Genomic DNA, 24,592 nt, shown 5'->3' with positions numbered 1-24,592 from the left:
GAGGATTTCCCATAAGCCACCAAGCCTTATAAATGACACTCACCCATCACCTCTCCCCCACTAATCCCACCAACCACTAAACACTGTGATAACTTTCCAACCAAACATCCGCCTGTTGCACAACATAGACTTTGAACATACATGTTATACAACTTGCATTGCAAGTACTGATAATATATTGCACATACATCACATGATATTGCCATTTGCACTACACACTTCCATATGTCTTTTATATAAAACCACAAATAGAGTACGTTAGTAATGTGTTATAGTTAAGTTCCTGTTATAATTTCCCACAATTTAATTATCAGTATGCTATTTATTTCTCCATGCAATTCTTGCTAAGCATCAAGGGAGTTTACTTGTACAGTGTACAACTAAACTGTTACCCTGCACAAATGACAATAAAGAGCCATTACACCGTTAGCGCCACATTTTTAATGAACAAGCTCTGAGTCATGCATAACAGTAAACTGGCACAGTCAGAGTAACCAAGTATAATCTAGATCAGCATGAGCGTGAATGGTGGAACTGAAACATTTATCAAAACTGTTCACTAGTTAAATTGGATAGACAACATAAACCACCAGTTTACCACTCACTCCTGCTCCCTCCTGAATCATCTGGCTAGCTACCTAGAGGAATCTGAGTTCCCAGTGGGTCACCATGGATACCGGTGGAGGTTCAGTGCTCGTCTCAAGAGTCAGCTGAAGGAGAGAAGCAACCCCTCTGTGGCTGGGAGGGCAGAACGTCATGTCTTAACAGGCCTGCCATGGGACTACTCACAATCCCCCAGACCCACCATCTCTAGGAGCTGTAACCAAGGATGCCCTTGCGATATTTCCTCCAAGAGAACTCTCTAGGTGGACCCTCACCCCTTTTTAATTTCTTTAAACATTTTGATTCAATTTTACATTGAAGTATACTGTCTTAATCACTCTAGTTTTCTAAGTGTCCTTTTATTTGTCTTTGCTTATTTAAAAAACAAATATGATCAGCGTGTCTGCGTGTAAAATACATTAATGTCACCATCTTACACCATCTGAGCAGAGTGTCTATATTTTATTGCCCATCTCAATAGTTATGCATTATATGTAAATGCAATAATATATGTATAAAAGACACAAAAATAAGGCTGTGCCCGTTTATTGTTATACATTAGTTTTATGATTACAATTTAAATTATGACAACAGTGTGTGTTGTGCGTCTGTTCCGTTTTGTGTAGGAGCGACTACTAAAACTCAAGAAAATATTCTGCCTGTACAAAAACACCTCAGATGCACATTCATTATTCATGTAACTCTCAAACACAAGCATATCCTTTTGTCAAATGCTTGTAAATGCTTTAGATTTAATCAAGCTTCACTGATTTATTTTAGTCCAATTTTTCCACTTCTATGTGATTTTTTGTTTTTTAATACTGCATTTTATAAATCTTCTTTCTTTTTTTATAAAAAATCTTTCTCTCACACTGCCTCTCTCTGACACGGTGCTTGCGCTTTCTCGTTTTCAATCTATTTTTGATTATTTTTGTCCCCCAGGTGTGGCTCTCTCTTTATGAGGGTGAGTAATGACTGAGAGGTTATAAGAAGAGCGCTTTGAGTAATGAAACCACAACTGTGAGAAAGAAGGATCAGCAGCACATCTGGGGTATTCCTGTCACTACCATGCACACAAACACTGTTTGTGCAAGATGAGTTGCAAATCATGCATTAAATCATGCAGACTGATTGGTAAATTATTACTTTTCTTAGTGATCAGACTTATTTTATCTGGTGCACATATAACGGATGAAATTGTCCCTTAGACTTAACAATATAGCAGTAACCTGAGCCAAATCTAGCCACAATATCATAGAGATCAGAGGGTTGACTCTTTTTGGCTTTTCTATTTTTGGCTTTTTGGGCCAGTAAGACAGAAATCTACACCCTAACCCATGCCATCATGCATAAATATATATATATATATTATGTATAATTATATAATATAATTATGGGGGCCGTTTTTTAATGTGTCAAAAACATTGTCAAATTGACCTTAATTCATTCTAGTTGTTTTAGATGTTATGTTTGTGTACATATGTTTTAGAAGAATGTAAATGGCTGTATTTTCTATAAACAGGCCACCAATGTGTCAAGCTGATGTACCTCAAACACATCCAGTGCAAATACATCATTTTTTGGAAAACAACAAATCGAGATGGCTAGAAGGTGTAGGAAATCAGTCATTTTGAGATTCTTAGTCTCCTAATGTTTCTTTAATGGACAAGGTTATCTGTGTCAGATGTCAGGAATAGTATTAGCAAGTCTCACACAGCCACAAACAAATGCCATAATGCACTGATGTTCCTTTTTTGGCGCAATTAAGAGAATGAAAAATCTGTTCACAGACAGAGATAGTGCATGTCTCTAAGCATCACCGTAAATTGTATCATGGCTTTCATGATGCATTTATATCCTTAAAGATGTTAGGCTCTGTTTGCATTCTTTCTTTTCAATGAAATGTATGAAGCAATGCGGGGGGGAGTCTGGGAGATGGACACCAACAGATTTGGGAGTCAACAGTGAATAACACAAGGTTGTCTCTCTACCTCAGCACACATTCAGACACATCTGGAAATTCAGTGGAAATCAGTTCTTGCCTAATCCTTTTCTGTGGGTATGTAACAGGTTGCATTCCATTCTTCCTTCGTCTTCAGAGATATAGGCTAGGAGATATAGGCCTATATCTTGTATATTTTAAAAGATATATGAGTTTGCTTTATTAAAATCATCACTGATGTTAGGTGAGGTCTTCCTTACGATAGATAGATAGATAGATAGATAGATACTTTTTGTTCGCTTTCCCAGAGGAATTCATGCTTCAGTTTCTCGGTGACTCCGTCTCCCTCCTCCCCGCTTGCTTACGCAGGAGTGTATCTACGAGCATCGCCGTTCATCGCCGTCATAGTGCTCTGACGCGATGTTTGGGTGACAACGCCGAGCCTCCGGTACATCAGCCTCCGCCCATCGCGTGCTTCCACAGAAACACCGACCGTGCCTCTGATGCGTGACCCGTTGACGCTAGTTCTCCTGCGGTGCGCGGTGCTGCGCTTCTGTACCTGCCAAAATGGACAACTGAACAATCGACCTCAACATGCCTACCATTTATGGAAGTAAGGGAAAACTTGCAAGTGTTTGTTTCATGCTTCACCACGCATCCCAGGTTAGTGTCATACAAACCTAATGCGTTTAATTCCATTGTTTTTCAGGGAGAGACCAAAACATGATGATAACGACCATTTTTGTTTGGTGTTATCCAATTTACTCTCTATAGCCTATTTGATTTTTTTTTTCTTGTTGGGCTATTAATTATGAATTTCTACCGAACATTTAGGGGTGCAGTCTCGCGCAACCCTTTATTTTTATTTAGTTTTTCCCCAAACTTAGACAAACGTCAACTTCTTTAAACATATTTAAACTTTTTAAACAAAACACAAACATTTTTGTGATATACTTGTGATGTGCAAGTATATAGGCAAGTGGTAAATAATGGCTGTGTTTATGTTTTGTCAATGTTCCGTCCGATGTCGATCCTCAAGAAATGTACACGAGTCGCGTACTGTTGCCATGGTTACCTCCTCAGGCGAACACGATTTCTCATTCGCCAGAGTCTTTTAGGTACAAATAGGCGCCCTAACTTCCATTCTAACTTTTGTCTCCTAAAATGTTTGAAAATGCAGATTATTGCTTTGTATGTGAGTAATAATGGGAAAAAATCTGTAGGCTAGTTAGAAGAATCATGCGTAGTCATATCTCTATAGTCTACAGTACACTGACAGAACTTCTGAGATGTGATGCTTTATGGTTTTGTCAGTTGAACTGTTTTCCGGTGTGAATACCTTTGAGCGCAGCTTGGTGTTTTCGGTTTTGCTGTGTGGCGCGTGCAGCTTTGATTAGGTGGCACGAAACATTCAAATTCAAATTTTTAAAAAGCGACTTCCTCTTCTGTCACTCCGGAGAGCTTCTTCGCTCTATCAAGGCAATCATCACCTGCCTCTCCTGCTGTTACATCATGTTTATCTCTGCGCTTTAGTATCTCGGTTTGAACTTCTCCACAGAGACCCGATGACATCTAGGGGATTTTGCGCGCTGTCTGACTAGGTTCGCTTGTACTAATATTTACTGACGCATATTTGAGTATAATAGTAATAATAATAAAAAAAAATAATCCTGGGAGAAGACGAGTTGAAGATCAGCTGAGGGCGCAAAGAGGACCAGTGCTAAGTGAGTAAGGTTAAATACACCTAGTTTAGCTTCTGAACTTTGGGAATTTCTCACTCTCTCTCACACACACTCGTTCACTGCTGTACTCATGCAAACACACTGGCTTCACAGATGACTCATTCTCAGTCATTCTGAGAGGGTAATAAAACAGGTGCTGTGAAGAAGGCTTATTTAAAAAAGTAAGGGATCATCAAAAAAAAAAACATTTTAATTTCCTCCAGCTGTGTGTGAGTCAGCCCCTACACTGAGATCTTTTGAGGACACTTATGTATATTTCAGTTCAGACAAGTGCATGTGTGCAGACAACCACTATGGCATCCAAATCACCTGCAGATATATGCAGATGTCAGCTGTGCAGCATTATATTAAGCTACAGTGTATTCCTAAGGTTTGATTACAAATATGGAGCTCAGCTTATAATACGTGGTGTTATATTGATTATTACTGATTGGATATATTGATTATACCTGACTGTTCAGATATTTTCCGGGGTTGCACTGCACATTATTTTCGTATATCTGTGACATCTTTCTATAAATATACAGTAAAAAGGCCTTTAATTTAATTATTTAATCCAAACTGTACTGGAATGTCATAAAATGTGCACTACACAAAATAATAATTCATTATTACACATCTTTCTGGAATGCCTGATTGTAACTGGTCTATCTCATAATTTTATATTAAATAATTTTATTATTTATATTAAAGACTTTATTTTACAGTGTCTTTGTTACATGTACACACTCAGAAAGAAAGGTACAAAGGCTGTCACTGGGGCAGTACCTTTTGAAAAAAAGACACCCTAATGTATTTGTACCTAAAGGGTCCATTTTGGTACTTAAATGGTACATATTAATACCTTTTGAAAGGGTACCGTCCCAGTGAGAGCTTTTGTACCTATTTTCCGAGAAAGGTACAACATTGTAATTACAGTATGCATAATTACATGAAACTAACCCTAAATCAAACCTAACCTATCCTAACCCTAACGTATAATTACACTGTAACAAGGACACCTTAAAATAAAGTGTAACCATAATTTTAAACCAGTATTTCATGTAAGTATGATCATGCACAGTCAGCCCGTCATTACTACAAAATAAACCCCTCCATGCTGGGTAAAACCCTTCAGGCACACCAGCTCATTGTACATTATGATGTACTTGTTTCTATTTGATTTGAGCTACAGGTTTTTCCTCCAACACATCAGTTCTACTGCAAATGCCGGTTTGACTCCCATTCAAAATACATCCTTAAATGCTAATGGGTTATTCAAATGAAATAATCCCAGCAGCTCTGATCCAAACTGGGGACAAATTGTCCTTAGAGTCATGCTTTATGCATAACTGCACTTAAGTATTAGTTAAAAGCACCATAGTGTCTCTTCTTTGCAAAAAACTACAAGACACATTCACCCTGACACTGTAAATTAGCATTGGAAGATTGTATGATAATCTCTACAAAAAAGGGTTGGAGGCTCTAAAGCTGAGTTTATTTTAGCTTTTTTTGTGTGTTTACAAAAGGTATTATGCATTTTTGCCCTTCTGGTTGGGATATAAATGAGGCTGCTGTATGATCAATTACTAAATGAAATGGGGGAGGATTATTCTATAGATGAATTACTAACATAGGTACGAGTAATCCAAGTGCTATCTAAATGAACAATAATTCATGTGTGATGTCTGCTGAGAACAGACCCACTTACCCAAAAAGGACAGATATGAAATGCAGCGGTACCGATTTTTGGAGGGAAATACTTATGCAGATTCAAATCTTAGGTTCTAGTCAGTGGTTTCCAGACATCTCATTGAGATGTCAAATGCGTTTCTGTATGTTAAGGTGAAGAAACCAAAGAAATAATTTTTTGTTTAGTAGTTTTCTGTTGAAAGCACTTTAAAATCTAAGGGAAGATTTACTACATGCATCTTTTTTATTAAGGTCTTGTTTCATGATCACTTATTAGATCAAGCAGTTTGTGTGTTCACACACATGACCATTTGCCCCAGTTTTGTATGGGATGAATGTTTTAGTAAATGTAAATGCAGTCTTCGATATCACAGTTTTGATAAGCAGAAGTCGTGTACGTACATTGTTCTGTAGTGTATGTGTGGGATCATTGCAGTACAGTACAATACAGCACTGGGTTTCTCATATTATCATATTATGGTCTGTTACCATCAGTCTGAATTCTGTGTAGGTGAACAAGCACATGCATAGATGTTTAAGTCTTCCCAGGGCTGGTGTTGTGGTCATAGGTATTTTTAGAAAGAGCACAACAAGTGTCTCTACAAGCATTAGTGTGTGAGTCTGTCTGTGCCTTTTCAAAATGGTGTTTTAGTTACTGTTTCAATTGTAGAAATTGTCGAGAATCAACAGTCTGCTATGATTAAATATTCCTCAACAGGAAATTGCCAATAACATAGGAGTTCTTGAAATAAAGTGAATAATACTTGGGTGGTTAAATGGTCTTAATGTGGTAGCACACGAGTCATCTCAGCTCCACGTGAAATATAACAACTTTTATTAAATTTATGTGGCTTACATTAGGCTTATTAGCTCATGTGACTGTGCGTGATTTTAATCTTTTAATCAAATTAAGTTTAATCTTTGATTTTTTTTTTATGTTTATGTGTAGTATTTTAAATGAGAAAAAATCAAGGTGGAAAAGAGAGTGAGTTGTTTTTAATGTGCTGTAGACTGGCTCTGGCCATTTCAAAGCATCTAAAGCGTGAGAGGGACATACATAGAGAGATAGAGAAGCATTTGCAGGTTCACCTGGGAAGCCTTGTTGTTGGTGAAGAGAGATGGGTCCTTAGTGACTAAAGGCAGCGAGAGAGATAATGAAGCAGGTGGACGAGAGGGAAGGGGGAAGAGTTATGCTCTGGAGGGGAGGAGTGTGTTTTCGAAATATTGCTACAGGCTGGAAGAACGATTGATGTGTATAATGTATGTTTTCAATATGATACTGTTCTGCATTTTGACTTTAGAAGTCTGTGTTGAAGATATGGTGGAGTTTAAAAATGAAAGGCCGCTGTTGTTATCACTTACAAATCCAATACAGTTTATGTGTGTAGAGTGTTAAGGCATCTTTAATTTTGTACTAGATGAAGAGGAGACCTAGGATTGATAACTAGTTTGCCTAAAGTGGAAATGTCTGTTGCTGTCATCTGCATAAATGTAATGTAAATTAGACATTCTTTCTCTTTTCCAAGTTTAAAGGAATAGTTCACCCAAAAATGAAAAATCTGTCATCATTTACTCACAATAAAGTTGTTCCAAACCTGTAGGAGTTTATTTCTTCTGTTGAATACTGTATGCACAGACAGCTACAAAGGTGTGGTCACATGTACTGTTGTTTGGCAAATTTTCGTGAGCAAGATTAGATTGAAATCTACGCCATCAGGGATTCCTCATGAGGCCACATAATTTTGCAGCAGGTTCGCACAGATTCACCACAGATTCGCCACTTCTGTGTGAGCTGTGCTTCATGCATCACTACACTATTTTGGCCGCAAAATTACACCAAAGTTCGCTAATGTGACCATTATTAGGTTGAGTTCCCCAAAAAGTGTAAGAAATATAAAAATATTGAGCATCTTCACCATCCTGACACATGAAACATCGGCTCATCCATTGACCATCTCTATGTATGACCAAAGTCAGAACATGGAAATGTAAACAGTATTTTATTATTGTTATTCGTTTATTATATATTGGCATTAGCCAAAATTGCAGTTGAGTTCAACTTAGCAGCATGGATGCAGAATCATGCAAAACAATCATTTGTACCGTTGCATACATTTTCAGTTAGCAGGTAGCCATGTATAATTTATTCCAAAAAATCTGAAAATAATTACTGTGTGCATCTTTATTTGAAACAATTCTGACTCGATGTTTTACACTTAGATAAATGACCTTCAGTCCAGAGCATTTCATTTTAGTCAAACACTGCACATCTGTTTTCCTATAACGACTATCAGAGTAGATAGCTCATGACCTTTTCACAGACTGCTTCCTGCTCTGTACCACATGCACATGCTCTAACAAAAACAGCTCCAGGCACAGATTGCACAATCAACGTTTTACTGAGGAATTAATTTAATCACACATATTATCAGAAATGCCAGAAACTTCCTCAAACCCACAAATACTGTAAGTTCTTTATCAAAAGGTCATGAACTCTTGCTGGTGTATGTTAGGTCATTAAGTGGATTAACTGTCATTCTTTAGTAACAGAATCTACTGTAAATGAAGCATTACTTCTGTATTATGAGCAACATGAAGAAAGTCGTTTTTTGTTTGTTTGTTTGTTACTGTAATTTAAAATCAATACAGCAGCCAGGTTAAAAGCAATGTAAGTATTGAAAAGCATCAGCTAAATGGAAAACAACATCTGTGACTGATTGTGGTGAGGAGCTGCTGCTAAAATCCTAATTAATTGATAGTTTGATCGAAGTTTTAATGTTTTATTATGGATTCTAATTTATGTATTTTTAATGTGATAATTTAATATATTGTGGGGAAAAAAATGAGAAGGTCATCTATCATACTATTACAGACAGTGTGATCATAGGGGCATTTCAACCAAAAATGAAAATTCTGTATCACCCTCATGTAATTCCAAACCTGTATAAACTTTCTTATGTGGAACATTGATAACCAAACAGTTTTGGTGATCATTGAATTCCATTGTATGGACAAAAAAGTACTGAGGCATTTCTTAAAATATTTTCTTTTTGTTCAGAAGAAATTCGTACCGTTTTTTAATGACATGAGGCTTAGTAAATGATGACAGAATATTACGTTTTGGCTGAACTATCCCTTTAAGTTAAGAATTCTTAAAAATGGCATATAGAAGAAGCTTGTAATGTTTTGATGCTTCAAAACACAACCATCCCAACCAGTGCAAATCCCCCGATGTAATGGCCTCTAATGCCCAAAAAAACTGTCAGTAGATATAGATACATTTCAGGAGTCCATTAAAGATACACATTACGTCTGAGGACATCTCTGTCAGTTGCATGTAATAATGACTTTAAAAGTTAATTTTCCAAACCTGTAAATCATTTTGACTTTTAGCCTCTGTCCTCTCATCTCTCTGTAGGACATGACCCAGTCCTGGCCTTACCAGCAGCCCCCAGGGGAACGGGGCACTCAGCATTTCCTGTACTCACACTCAAAGGTACGCACAGGTGACATGAGGCTTAGTAAATGATGACAGAATATTACGTTTTGGCTGAACTATCCCTTTAAGTTAAGAATTCTTAAAAATGGCATATAGAAGAAGCTTGTAATGTTTTGATGCTTCAAAACACAACCATCCCAACCAGTGCAAATCCCCCGATGTAATGGCCTCTAATGCCCAAAAAAACTGTCAGTAGATATAGATACATTTCAGGAGTCCATTAAAGATACACATTACGTCTGAGGACATCTCTGTCAGTTGCATGTAATAATGACTTTAAAAGTTAATTTTCCAAACCTGTAAATCATTTTGACTTTTAGCCTCTGTCCTCTCATCTCTCTGTAGGACATGACCCAGTCCTGGCCTTACCAGCAGCCCCCAGGGGAACGGGGCACTCAGCATTTCCTGTACTCACACTCAAAGGTACGCACAGGGTTTATTACAGACTGCAGGCAAGTGTGATAAATTCACCAATATAATGCACCAACTCTGCTCTGTCTCTGGATGTTTATCTCTTTCTTTCTACTCCTCTCTCTCCCTGCCGGGTATTATGCTTGCGTTGTTTATTTGCACATACTCATAAATCTGTGTTGTTTTAGTCACTACAGAAATTATGCAAATCGGGTTGCAATGCCCCAAGCACAATGCAGGCCAGTTCTAGGGATTGTACAGTATCTTTCTACCATACGATCAAGAGTCGATTTTTTTAATGCCGAAAATATGATTTAATTTAATGACACCTGGTTAAACTGGATTTCAGGGGCTTAAGGTACAAGGTTAGGTGCTAAGATTCAGTGTGACAGTGTTTAGTACAGTTTAGTGAATTTACCCCTCTGTATGCTGGTTTGATTTATTCTGGTTATCTGTTTTAGGAGGGAAACCAGCCCAATTCACGACACAGACATGGTAAACATGCTACATTGATGTTCAAACCTTCTGTTTGGAGCTCTGTCTTATGTGTCTCTCTATCTGGGATGAACCAAAATTTATTCTGACTGATAAACTTATTTTCATGTTATGGCCAATAACCGTTACCTGACTGATAATTATATTGTTTACTATTTAGTGTTTTTTTGTGATCATTTTGAATGTAACAAGTGAATTTAGGCACCACAACATTGTAATGTACAATATAAAAAATGGATATTTATTTTGAGATTACATTTAACAGTGTTATGAAATTATTAGTGTTTTATAATAACTATATGAGTGTTAGATGATGTACAGAAATGTACACTTCCTTTCAAAAGTTTGGAGCGGGTAAGATTTTTAAATGTTTTAGTCTCTAATGCTCACCATGGCTGCATTTATTTGATCCAAAATACAGTAAAAATGGCAATATTATAAAATATTATTACAATTGAAAACAACTGTTTTAATACATTTTAAAAAGTTTATTTCTGTAATGGCAAAGCTGAATTTTCAGCAGCCATTGCTCCAGCCTTCAGTGTCCTTCATAAAGCATTCTAACATTCTGATTTTTTTAATATGATCAATGTTAAAAACAGTTGTGCTGCATAATATTTTTGTGGCAATTAAACAGTTAGGCCTCTTTGACGAATAGAAAGTTCAAAAGCACAGCTATTATTTGAAAAAATACATCTTTTGTAACATTATAAATGTCTTGAAATCAATTTTGATCAATTTAACGTGTCCTTGCTGAATGAAAGTATTAATGTCATTAAAAAAAAAAGTCTTACTGACTCTAAACTTTTGAACAGTGGTGTAAAATTAAACATTCAATGTTGACCAATACTTGTTAAATATCATTTAATACCAAACCGATGGTATAGATATATTGTGCATGTCTGATGTGTGTGTAATAGGCTTGCTCTTCATCACCTGCTTTGTTTACTTTGAGATATCGCTACATAGTTCACATCTGTATATGTATACACAGCTGTACTAATATAGCAGTGTTTTTACATTCTGCTCCATAATGCTGATGTATTTCTCTTCCTGTGGCTCTCTTAGTGAGGGATGGTGTCTCTATGAGGATGCCCTCACGTCCACTCGTAGCCCCTCATAAATCGTAAGTGGGGTGCACAGCACCCAAACCGTCCACGGTAACCAAGCACCAGGTTGTGGCTGAACTGCTTCTGCCTTTTCACTTTATTACACCATAAACTACTGACTTTACAGAATTCAGTGTTGAATGTCTGTGCATATTGGTGTATATAATTAGACTGGGCTTCCTGGAATTTAACTGCTTTAGACCAACTGCTGTTTAAAACCAGCTTCACATGGAGGGTTAGGCCAGTGTTATATCTCCACCATCTCTAACCACCGTACCAACTTTACTGACCTCATAAACTTCACTGAGTTAGTATCTAATTGCAGAGCAGGTTAACACAGTAGGGTAGAGCCCAGAAGCACACTACCGTCACATACCATCACTGTTCAACATTAGAGCGCTGTGTTTATGACTTTTTTCTTTGAAGCTTGTAATGTGATATAATCTCATATGGTTAGACTGTTTGAGGCAAACTCACACATTTAATACACACATACACACAGATGTGCTGCAGATTGGCAGAACGAATAAGTCTCTCTTTGTCAAGTGAGTTTGACATTCTCTCAAGTTTGACTCTCTCTTTGCCCTCCCAGCATGCTCGCTGATGACCTGAAGCTCAGCAGTGACGAAGATGACAAGGACGAGGTAGGGCGCCTGTTAAGACTGTTGAAGGAATGGGCGGAAAAAGCAGATATCTTAGTATCAATAACTCTTGCACTGCATGTGCTAACTGTTATAGCTTTGAGCACAGTCCAGCTCATTTGTTCATTCATCACAAAATGCATTTACACACAGTCACCTGGCTGCTGTGGCATTTGTGTTTGCATTGCTCTCTCATTGTATTACTATATTAACACTAACATTGCCATTCTTTTCTTTGGAGAGCTCAGTGAGCCAGAGTATACTAATACTAAAATACTTTTTTGTTTATCTTAGCATACCGCTATTTATTATAATGAAATATTCTAAATTATTTAATGTACACTACTGTTCAAAAGTTTGGGGTTTTAGGAATTTTATAAGAAGTCTCTTAAGCTCACCAAGGCTGCATTTATTTGATGAAAAATGCAGTAAAAACATTAATATTGTGTAACAATATTACACTTTAAAATAACTTTTTAGCAATTTGAATATATTTTAAAATGTACTTTATTCCTGTCATGGCAAAGCTGAATTTTCAGCATCATTACTCCAGTCTTCAGTGTCACATGATCCTTCAGAAATCATTCTAATATGCTGATTTGCTGCTCAAGAAATATTTCTTATTATTATCAGTGTTGGAAACAGTTGTGCTGCTTAAGATTTTTGTGGAAACCATGATACATTTTTCAGGATCTTTTGAGTATAAAGTTTAAAAGAAAAGTATTTATTTGCAATAAAAATATTTTGTAACATTGTAAATGTCTTCATTGTCACAACTGCTGAAACATTCTTGCTGAATAAAAATATGAATTTCTTTAAAATGATCTTACTGACCCCAAACTTTTGAATGGTAGTGTCAATCCTTTTGTTTAAATTACTCACTATTGTTTGAGTCATATTACTATTAATCATCAAATCCTCTGTAAACACTATAATCATTAAAAGAGGTGACATTTAATTTAACCAAACTGAGGGGCTGCTAAAAAAACATCTCACTTTCAGATAATTTCAAGTGGGTGAGATATTTACTTTATAATTAGTCTGTCTAATTTGACCAGTTGAACTGATTCAGGGTAATTTGTGGTGCTACATGAGTGAGCTGTACAGTATTTAGCTGCTCCTCCTTCACATTCACTTCAGTAGGAGTTCTATCAAAAACAAATTATGATCTCATGTTACACAATTTTTTTTAGGAGGCACTGCCTTCTTGCCTCCTTGGGAAAAAATGCCACTGCTCCATATCTGTGCAAGGTTTGCTGAAATTGAGAAGTTCGATATTTGACTCTAACTTTAACCTACAACACCAGCTCCTTGTGCGTGTGTGTATCTCATCACAGGACTCCAGGTTTATGAGTCATAACAGTCTGAGTCATAAAATACACCAGACTCATGACCATTCTGCCATTACTGCAGGACTATGGCTTTTGCTTTGGTCAAGATGCAAGTAATGACCATGAAGTTGACGATTCTAAGCTAAAAAGCTCTCATTTATTAAAATCTTGTTTTTTATTCTTATCTGTTAAACAGGGATGTGAGCAAACAACTTCCTGGGCTGATAATGACCGGTAAGTGTGTGCTTGTGATGTTTTGTCTGCTTTATGTTTGTAACTGTACCAGGTCTCATTATTGTCCAGTGTTTGTCTCTGTATGTGTGAGTGTGTGCATTACATATTGAAGAGGTCAGAATATGTGGAATGTGACAGCTGGATGATAGACCAGCCTCTGTTTCTTTTGGCCTTTCAACATGTTCAACCCCCAAAAACACACACACACACACACACCACTCGTAGTGTTTAGTCTAGTATAGTATTTAGGAATTTCTTTGAACTTGATAGTCGAGATTGTTGTAAATGTAAATGCATCTGAGTGTGTGGCCTAAGAAGTCCCTGTGCACTTCTCAATCCTTCTCCATTGTTTGCATGTATTGACTGACAGCTTGTCAGGCCAGCAGCAGCACCACACACACACACATGTCGGAAGAGTGAGACATTCTAGCTCAGGGTCTTCAGAATCAGACCCCTCCAGTGAGTGGGAAAGCGATCAGAGCCAGCGATCACGCAGCCCGAGCCCAGGGACGCACAACCGGTGCGGGACACCGACCCAGCAGCGGACCCTAAACTGCAGCACAGAGGTATGCTGTAGCATTTTTTGCCATGCAATCTCATTGCCTCACTCTCTTGTTTCCCAGTAGTTGTTTTTAGCGGATGAGGTAAAAAGGGATGGTGGGGGTTGGAGAGAGGAATGTGAAGGCCGCTGAGACTTTAGAATCTGGGTGTCATGTCAACATGTGGTACCCCAGATGACTAACTAGATAGGAAGTAGTACATGTCAACATTGATTTTGTCGCAAAAAGCAGAACCTAAAGGGATTGTTTACCCAAAACAATGAAAATTATTTCATAATTTACTCGCTCTCATGTAGTTCCAAATCTGTATGATTTTACCAAACAACGTTAGACCTCACTAGCTTTCAATGTATGGACAAAGAACACAGACATCTTTCAAAATATCTTCTTTTGTGTTCCACAGAAGAAAGAAAGTCATACAGGTTTGGGACAATGTGAGGGTGAGTAAATGATAACATAACATTCTGTCATCAAAGAATCCTGAGCTGACAACAGCTACATTTGAAAGATTTTATGCTCTAGCAAGTCTTAATTTTTTCAAGAGAAGGATGGATTAAAAGCTCTAGCATAGCATAGGGCTACACCACCATATGAATGAAGGTGTCTGTGTGACACAGCTGGCTCTATTACTGAACATGCCATCTATTTGGAACCTGTGGAGAAGGGAGGAGGGAACACCATGTGTTTTTCATCTACGTGTAGTCATGTAGTGTCTCTGAGGAGGACGGCTTGGAAACGCCACACGGTTCCAGGTAGAGGGGGGTTTGTGGGGAGGGGCAGTGGGAAAAGGGCACAAGAGATGCAGTGTCTTTGCTGGAAAGAGAGAGAGAGGGGAATGTTTGAGTGGGGAGTAAAAGTTTAAATTAGCTCTGGTTAGCTACTGGAGGCGAGCGAGGAAAGCTCAGTCTGCCCTACAGCTCAAGTGTGCTATCAAGTGAGTATTTGCTTTGATTTTGTGGCATTAATTAAAATGTTTTGTAAAGTCAGAAGTGAGTAGAGCTTATTTTATTACTCTATAAAGTGTGATTATGTTAGGAGGACAGCGACGGAGTGTGAAATCTGACTGTGGCCGAGGACCATCACCTGGAAGATACTGGAGCAGAGATTCTGAATCCAGACGGGATTACAGTCCATGTGAAAGTCCAGTCCCAAGTCCAAAATTTGACTACAGCCCCAGAAACAGTCCTCGTCCCAGCCCAGAATACAGTCCATGCCCCAGTCCAGGAATTAGCCTTGTGCCGAGCCCAGTGCCAAGTGTGTGTCCAAGTCCAGGAGACAGCTTTCAAGGGAGTCAAAGTCCCAGCCCTTTACACCCTCCCAAAAGCCCCAGTCCAAGTCTCTCATTCACCGCAGTACCTAACCAAGGTACATATCCTCAGGTCCAGCCACCTCAACAAGACAGTCCCAGGCATATTGCACGGCCAACCGTTGCCTCTAATCCAGCACATCGTCCCAAAGTAAGGCCATGGGTGCCTCTGAACCACAGTGCCGACCAGAGAAAGGAGTTTAGACCCAAATACTCTAGATCCAGAGACTCTCGATCCAAAGACTCCAGACCTGGTCCTCCCCAACAACCCCATCATTCCGAGCACAGCTCAACAGAAAAGTCACACAAAGATCTCACACACAAGCTTGAAGCCATAAACTCTGAATCCACAAGCAAGCAAAGGTTTAACTCACCTTCGAACCCCATTTCAAAGCATTTGTCAAAGAAAAGACCAAGCATTAGCCCAAAACCACAAGTCAGTCACTCATCTACAACTGACCATAGTATTGAACATAATCACAGAAGCAATGAAACTACAGGAGTGTCAATCCACAGTTCACACTCCAAATCAGGCCATTCATCTTGTTTTAATACTCTAAAGAGGTCCGACCGTGGTCCCTCGTCAAAGTCCAGGGACTCGTCCCAAAACGAAGTCAACAGTCGATCTAGTCACAGCTCGAAGACTAAATCTTTCCCAGATACAAAGCAGTCCAGCTCTAAACAGACTTCCCAAAAGAGTTCCATCCCAAAGCCCAAGGTCAAACTAGGGGACACCCCAGTGCCCAGAACCGGGCATTCCCAAAAAGACCCAAAGCCCAGAGAGAGAGAGCGAGAGGTGGACAGCCGAGGTAATGCACAGGGAGCAACCCTGGTGCAGACCGGCAAGGAGCAGAGACAAAGAAGACTGGCGGAGGAGCAAGTGATAAGGCGTCGCTGGGTTCGGAGTTCTGAGGAAGAGGAAGACAAGGAAGACGGGAGAACAGAGGAAGGGGAAAGAGAGAGGAAACGGAGGAGGAGGAGGGAGCAGGAAGTTGAATGGAAGGCAGTGCAGCCCAAGCAAAGACCTCACACCAACAGCCAGCATCAAGCTCAAAACGAATGCAATGGACACAACCTTGAGGAGCAAAGGAGGAAGAAGAGAAGGTGGAGCAATGAGGACATTTCCTCAGGTCCTCATGTGACTGACACTAGCCCTTCTCCTCCACTTTCTCCACCTTTGCCTACTCCTGTCATCAACCCCACTCTCCCATCATCTTCCTCGTCCTCATCCTCCTCCTCATCCTCTTCATCCTCATCATCTTCCTCTGATTCAGACTCTGAGTCTAGTCCACCCCGTAATGTTGCCAAAGTCCCTGCAGATTCAACATCAAACCAAAAAACTGTGTCAAAAAGGAGGCTTGACAAGGGTTCTGGCACTGGTGCTCACCCCCATGAATCGAGCTTAAGCACACCTGAGACACAAGGTCGGGGCAGACACAAACTCTACACATTGGTGCCTTTTGGCCGAACTGAAACGTCCCCCACTGTTGCACATCGAGGCCTGAGAAAACTTGTTGTGAGGATAGACCTCTCGCTTCTGGGTAGAGTCCCCAGTGCAGATGAGATTACCGAGAGACAGTCCGCGTCTTCAGCTTTGTCAACGGGAAAGGCAAAAGAAAAGACATCGATGAAACACTTGCACCACTTGGACCAACTGCCTGGAGATGGCAGAAGTAAAAGAAAAGTGAGGAACAAAAAAGCATCTTTATATTTAATTAATGCATACAAATCTGCAATTCTTTAACGTTCTTTTGAATATTAGATGTGTTTTTGCATACGTTTTTTGTGTTTTACTTTATCAGGCTGAAAATGGAGATGCTCAAAGAGAGAATAAAAGAAATCACTCTCGTGCAGATAAACTACTGGTGTCAGTCCACAATGAGACTGAGGAAACCCTCAACAAGCAAAATGGGTATATTTAGACCTAATCACTTAATTTGTTTGTAATGAGGAACTTTTTTTCTTTTATGCATCAGTGCTTTCTCTTTGCAGAGACAGTTTCGGTAATATTAAATAAGCTGTTATATTGCTGTGAAAGTATTTTTTTTTCAGTGTTACTTTGTTGATTCAGAAATTCAGAATATATATGCTATTGCAAGTTCATATGATAAGGGGATGTCCACAAGTAATTACCACTGTAAACGTATTGTTGTTCTACAGTGTTGCTTTAGTACATTGAAAGATATCATGGGAAGCCCCTATGACAAAATGAAAACATGAAAAAGGTCAATTCATTGTTGTTCTTCTTGTCCACTGGGACATGATGGTGTAACGTTTACTGTCTGGCTCAAGCTCACTGGATGATGTCCTTTTTATTGCTGTGTATGCAGATGTCAGGATGATTACTTTTATTCCAAGAGCCCTGTATCCCCAATGTCTCCTCCATCCGGCATACTGGAGCTCTCAAAACCCTCAGTAAAAGCTCAGCATGCAGAGAAGTACCACACACCTCCAGAAAAAGACAAAGATTCAACAGCACAGAAAACACAGGTTCTTAAAATTATGCTTCTTTCTTTCTTTCTTTCTTTCTTTCTTTCTTTCTTTCTGTGTCTTGTCTTCAAAGAGCCATATAGCAAATCAAGAACCTTATATGGCCGGTATTGGAAGAGGATTCTCTACTGGACTACAAGGAATGTAACAATTGTTCTAATGTAATATACTGTATATTAATGAAACAGGACCATTGTCTCAACAGGTTCAGAAGATGCAGCCCAAGGTAGAGGTGGAGTGTGTCGGGGTGTCAGGACACCTCCAGTCACTCTCTGGATCGCTGGTTCCTCCCTCAAACCTTCCGCTTCACTACAGAGGAACTGTACCTATTAGTGATGTGTGAGTTAATGTCTGTTAATGCCTGTTTCATTTAACAATGCTGCGGCATTTAATGTCAAATACCTTCCCATATTTCTCACCTAATCTCTCCTTACTTCCCTTCATGTTAGCTCTCATCATGCTGAGTACTACATGCATGAGGCCAAGAGGTTGAAACATCGAGCAGACGCTATGGTAAGACAGCAATGTGAACATACACATTATTGAATATTACTACTAGACAAGACTATTACAGAGGTCAGAGGTTTACAACCTTGGAGTCACGACCCCACATGCACTCTCAGGAAAAAAAGGTACACAAGCTGTCACTGGGGCAGTACCTTTTTCAAAAGGTACAAACATTTACAATTTAGGTACAAATGTGTGCCTTTTAAAAAAAAGTGGCAGCTTTTGTCATTTTTTTTCTGAGAGTGTGGAGTTGCTTGAGATGAATCTTTTTTATGCTGTAAAATTTACTTTTGTTTAAAAAAGGTGCTTTTTCAATTGCTATATGACAGAGAGTGGAATCCCAAGGATTATAGTCACAGACCAAAACAAGGATGAAAATTTCTGGTCTATATCCTTTGTAATTAATTCATCAACTGCTTTCTTTTACGCTTTTGTCTCTCTATCCCTGTTTGCAGGTGGATAAGCTAGGAAAAGCTGTGAATTATGTGGATGCTGCTTTGTCCTTCATGGAGTGCGGTAAAGCCATGGAAGAGGGACCGCTGGAGTCCAAGTCCCCCTACACCATGTATGCTGAAACTGTGGAGCTCATAAGGTGTTTAAGAGTTTCATTTTCTCGATCACCCTCTCTGTTGTTCTCTCTGCTTTTTTCAGCATTTTGCATAGGCCAGATATTACATGACTGGGTAGCTCCTTGTGACAGGCTTCATACTGACAGTATTTTACCTACAGCAGATGTGGGCTTTGATTAAGTGCTGTGACAGGATCAACAACAGGCCACAAAACATCCAAATGCAATGCCAATAGATTTGATGTTTTCATGTTTTGATGCCAAAACAGAAATGGCCAGAAAAGGCCCTATGTTTGTCAGACGTTCTGTATTGATTTGACATGTTCTATGTGTTGGATAGATACGCTATGAGACTTAAGAGTCACGCTGGCCCCGGAGCCAGCCAGGAAGACAAACAGCTAGCTGTACTATGGTAAATACAACACTGCAAAGATCTTCAACTGTCTGTATTATCGTTTTGATTTTCTTGATTAAGTCAAAGTCTGTTGACAAAACATAAATTTTGTTTCTGGGTTTCAGTTTCCGCTGTCTTGCTCTTCTTTACTGGCAAATGTTCAGACTTAAAAAGGACAACGCTCTAAAATACTCCAAAGTCCTGCTGGACTACTTCAAGGTAGGCAGTTATCAATTATTATACATCAATATTTAAAAAATACCTGCCAATATAGTTTGTTCAGTGATTTACTCATTCTTGTAACTGTTTTTACTTTGACTAGAGCTCTCCAAAAGGACCTCACAAACCCCCTCCTTGGAACAATGCTGGAAAGTAAGAGTTAATCGTAGTTAGGCCTTACACAGCCACTGTGAGACCTTTTTGTTGTGTGTGGGTGTCGGTACATATGAGTTTGTGCTTTTACAGGGGAACTGTAGATCCTGCCTCTATTTGCTCTGTCAATATAATGGGATCTCACACAGGCAGCTCACAGAGCAGTGTCATCAGCATTCCCCATCGCATCCACCAGATGGCAGCAAATCACCTCAACATTACCAACAGTGTCCTGTACAGTTATGAGTACTGGGAGGTGGCTGATACCCTGGCCAAAGAAAATAAAGGTGAGTTTTGATTCAGTTCTATCTCATAGGAGCCATTTTAATAATTTAGGGGGGAAAATGTGTTTGCTATTTTTTCATGTATTTTCTTATTTTATTCTCTGTTTTTAAACGTTAAATTTTATTTTGATATTTACTGTTATTTATTCAATTTTTTGGTTTTCACAAAAATACTCTTTCTCACAGTGTGTATTTATTTATTTATTGATGATAAATGACAATTCACTGATAATTCAACTAATGGCATTTTATTTATTCTCTCTCACTCCCACACCAGAATTTTTCAACTATCTGAACACACTGACTGGGCCCTTGACTCTACATAGCAGCATGGCCCATATCGTCCAGTACACCAGGCAAGGGCTGCAGTGGATCCGGATCAGTGCTAATCTATCATAATACCATGTACAAACATTCTCAAACTTCACAAATCCCTTGAGGAAACAATGTTCTCAATTAGCAAAACATTTTACAGTTACCTGCACTCTGTGACCAAGGAGTCTGGGTTTTGGGTCAAGACTGTTTTTAAGCCCGGACAGTAATGAAGAAAATTGTCTGCCATAGTTTCATGACAAGTCACGTGGCATCATGTCATCATAAGGTATTAAGGAGCGGACATACTTCATGTTACTGAGCATTAAATGTCAAAAATATCTTAGGACACTGTGTCAGAAATAATCATGTTTTCGTTAATGCAATTAAGCAGGTTATGTCATTCAATTCTTAGCACTTCTTAAAAAATGCTTACTGAAAGTTTTGAAAAGGAACCATTGTCAACTAATTCAGCAAATGCTGCTCTTCCAAAATGTGCCACATTTTTAGAAATTAATTTAAAAAAGGTTTTATTTTCTGTATGAATTAAATTGCCGTTACAAACCTCTTTACCGGATTAAAGTGATGTTTTTATGACGGGATGTTGCATTATCTAACTTTCATCAAAATCTTTTTTTTTTTTTTACATGAGTCTTTTTTAACTTCTTATGTCAAAACGCCACATTTTTAGAAATTAATTTAAAAAAGGTTTTATTTTCTGTATGAATTAAATTGCCGTTACAAACCTCTTTACCGGATTAAAGTGATGTTTTTATGACGGGATGTTGCATTATCTAACTTTCATCAAAATCTTTTTTTTTTTTTTACATGAGCCTTTTTTAACTTATGTCAAAAACCGTGCATGCACAAAGTCTCTTTAAGATCTGTGGATGTGATTCATGTTTTTTCTTCTTTGTGCAATAAGTCTGAGATTTTTTACATTATGTGTCATGTAGATGTTTTGGTGCTGTTTTTCAATAGCCAGCATAAAGTCATGTCAGTCTATGCAAGACTTCTTATGGCATTGTGAAGTTGTTGTAAAGTTTAAACTGTAAGAAAAAAATAATCAGGACTTTTGTAAATTAAAGTGTTTTTACAGGAGATGGTAGTGGTGTTGTTCATATAATTAATTGATGATGATGATGATGAAGCACAGCAATCCATTAGTGACTTTTCAGACCTTGGCAGAAGATCTCTAATGAAAAACAAGATTATATTTTGAAACATCATGCAAACCAGCAATAACCTACAAATGAAAATAGACTTAACACATTCTAGTCTCTGAGATTTTATGGATACCATTTTATCAAAACCTAAGGAAATAAAAGCAGGAATGTCCTTGCATAGTAGAATGTTTACTGTATGTAAAATATCTAATTAATTGAGGAAATAATTGACAGATTAATATATTCTTAAAACTACCATTAGTTGCAGCCCTAAATAAATGACATTGAAATTAAAATGTCTAAATTTTTCAGACTGAGATTCAGGACTGCAACTAGCAATTATTTAAAAAAATATTATGAGCATTACATATTAAATAAAATAAACAATACATTCAAAATTAGCTGTAAATAAGTAGGCCTACTTAGAAAATAATAATAAAAAAAAAAGCCAATTTCATCTATGCATAAACATGTATTTAAGTGCTGTGGATCCATATGCATATTTTAATGAATAAGATGAATTAGCTCATAATGCATAAACTAATTATTAACCTATACAAATTTTAACAATGAAAGTCAAACGTGTTGAATTTGTAAAAGTAGGCTACTCTTCACCCTTACTAAAAAGTGATACCGAAAATGCTATTTTATTTATAAACAAATACATTATTTTAAGTTATAAGGCTTTTTAAAAATAAATATTTGATTTCATTTATAATGTAAATTAAATATTTATTTTAAATGTTTAACATCATCATCACAAAAGTCAAAAGATCTACTTTAGCGAAAGTCACTTCACCTCATTTTTCTAGGTGTCTTTTTGTCGCCTGTGATATATTTTGCAGTGGGAGAAGATAACCTCAGTCATATCATCTGTCACCGTTTACGCACAACCGTTTTTTACAGTCTATGCACACAACACGAACACAGGGATCCTCCTCCTGTTGTAGTACTCCCCATGTTGCCACGTCCGCTTACAACACGCGACCTTGGGATGTTTTTTTCCAGGCCATATTGCGCGATCTGGCAACACAGAGTACTGTCACCGACAGTATCATCCGTGTGTATGTGCAATAGTTCGGCTGCCGTGCGGCCTTCATGCTGTTAGCACGCATCTATACAACACATAGCGTCAATATTTTGCTTAGTTAAATCATAAATGGCTTCCGGAGCCGAGAGAGTGGAGCCTGGAGACAGCGAACAGGATGAAGAAGATGTATATGAAGTGGAGAGGATTATTGACATGCGAGTGGAAGAGGTGAGAGTGTTTGTGGCGGAGCTGCGGATGCCATCTTGCTAGCGACGTAGCATGTCGCTATTACTGTCCGTAATAAATACTGAACCCACGTGTATAATTCGTAGGATAAGGCCAAAGAAATAGTCCAAAGGGTGATTTTACGGCATGTTCGCCTTAAAACACCAACTTCCCGCTGGGCAGAGAGCCTGTATTCACTCGTTGTAACTTTCTGACGGTTAGCTCAGGTTGAGCTGCGAGCAAAGGCGCGAGTCTAATTCAGTGTCAACGGCTCTTGTTGTTTACATCAAATCGGCTTAAAATCTAGATAAATTTCCACTTTAAACCCCGTAATAAATCTATCCACGGCCAAAATGAGTGCCGAACACTACCAGTGGCGTTTTATAGAGCTGAACACTGTTAACAGCAGTGACAGTCATTCAAGGTTTTATATGCACCCTTGTTTACATCATCCATATACGCGCTATTATATCTGGAATGACACATTATTAGTTCTCTTTAGATAGAAATGAATAGAAAACAGAGAGACTTATGGATGACTAAATCTTATGCGCATGCTTCTGATCACACAACATGCAAGTTCACAAGTGTAAACTTAAAAAAATACAAATAAATCTCTTTCGAACAGATAATGCGTGACAGATTAATCGCGTTTGTCTTGTTAGCCCTTCATGCATGGTCCTACTAACGGGAATGCGTAACAATGATTCAGCATTTTGCTTTAAATCATTTATCTTCATTCGAATGGAATATTTATTTTCATTAGTTTAGATTATTTTAAGATATAGTTACAGCACTTAATAGTGTTGCTGTACTGTAGGGAGCCGTTTTAGACATGGATTTGGTCTGTGGAAGTGTGTATTGGAGATGTGAGATGGGGTTGGGATCTGTTTGGAGTCTGTGTTTCCCTCTTCCTGTCTAGGTGCTTTATGCAAAGGCTTTTTGGGCTTTTATAAAGATATATATAGAGAGAGGGGAATATCACATTACAGACCACTTTCGTCACCTTCAGGTCTGGAGATCCTGGGTTGCCTGAGAAGATGTGAACTGCTGACTGAATAAATTCTAGGAGACTGTTTTATTACGTTTTTTTCAGCTGTGTTAAATGCAAGAATGACTGATCACTTAATTCCAGACTGCTTCAGTTTATTTTGGTGAGGCTACATTCAGCAGTGCCTAATCTAGAAATATCACAAGGGCGCGCGTGTGTGTGTGTTTGTGGAACTGTGCGTCATTAATACTCAAAGAACAGGTGTTAGTGACAAGTGGAGTGAGCAGAAAAAAAAGTTTAACTGACAAGGGATAGTGATAGAAGAGAATTACAGACAACTCAGTTGTAGCTGAAACTCTGTTGGTGGAGATTGATAAGCCTTGGTAAAGTGTATTGAGGAGGTCAGTCAGTGTTCGAACTATACCGTGGACTTTGGGGGAGCCCACTTGTTTTTTTGTTTTTTTTATAACGGTGGGGTTCGTGCGCGTGCCTCAAAAGAGGGCTTACAATGACTTACAAAGATACATAACAGCTACAAGTGTATGCACTACTTGCTTTATGCAAGCACTATATAGGATAAATCACTATACAGGATTTACCCTATTATACTTTATCGACACGAATTGATAGGTGAAACAACAAACAGCCACCCACAAATAGTATATAAACAAAGCATCAGGCTGTCTTGAGTTCACATGAACAACGGTTA

General features: G+C 38.4%; 2 protein-coding genes across 3 annotated transcripts in view; both read left to right on the top strand.

Moving 5' to 3' along the window:
- Window positions 1-2,601: 2,601 nt before the first annotated feature.
- Window positions 2,602-20,965, top strand: LOC107724445 (AF4/FMR2 family member 3-like). Its single transcript, XM_016533382.1, has 19 exons — window positions 2,602-2,662; window positions 2,915-3,208; window positions 9,377-9,454; window positions 10,330-10,363; window positions 11,432-11,489; window positions 12,065-12,116; window positions 13,641-13,678; window positions 14,049-14,244; window positions 15,282-17,228; window positions 17,347-17,456; window positions 17,875-18,034; window positions 18,240-18,373; window positions 18,484-18,547; window positions 18,997-19,133; window positions 19,450-19,521; window positions 19,629-19,722; window positions 19,826-19,875; window positions 19,969-20,162; window positions 20,437-20,965. The coding sequence occupies exons 2-19, from the start codon at window positions 3,140-3,142 to the stop codon at window positions 20,556-20,558; spliced, it is 3,609 nt and encodes a 1,202-aa protein (XP_016388868.1). The 5' UTR covers window positions 2,602-2,662; window positions 2,915-3,139; the 3' UTR covers window positions 20,559-20,965.
- A 1,691-nt stretch (window positions 20,966-22,656) lies between these two features.
- The window catches only part of LOC107724485 (M-phase phosphoprotein 8-like), a 17,562-nt gene continuing 15,626 nt past the window's right edge, over window positions 22,657-24,592 (top strand). For both annotated transcript variants that reach the window (XM_016533452.1, XM_016533451.1), the window contains exon 1: window positions 22,657-22,895. In XM_016533452.1, the coding sequence (XP_016388938.1) occupies window positions 22,797-22,895 (99 nt within the window). In that variant the 5' untranslated portion in view covers window positions 22,657-22,796. The remainder of the gene's footprint in view (window positions 22,896-24,592) is intronic.

The sequence above is a fragment of the Sinocyclocheilus rhinocerous genome, unplaced genomic scaffold (assembly GCF_001515625.1).
Source record: "Sinocyclocheilus rhinocerous isolate Xijiao unplaced genomic scaffold, SAMN03320098_v1.1 scaffold64, whole genome shotgun sequence".
NCBI lineage: Eukaryota > Metazoa > Chordata > Actinopteri > Cypriniformes > Cyprinidae > Sinocyclocheilus > Sinocyclocheilus rhinocerous.
The sequence above is the reverse complement of the archived record's forward strand: the minus strand, read 5'-3'. Positions and strand labels throughout refer to the sequence as shown.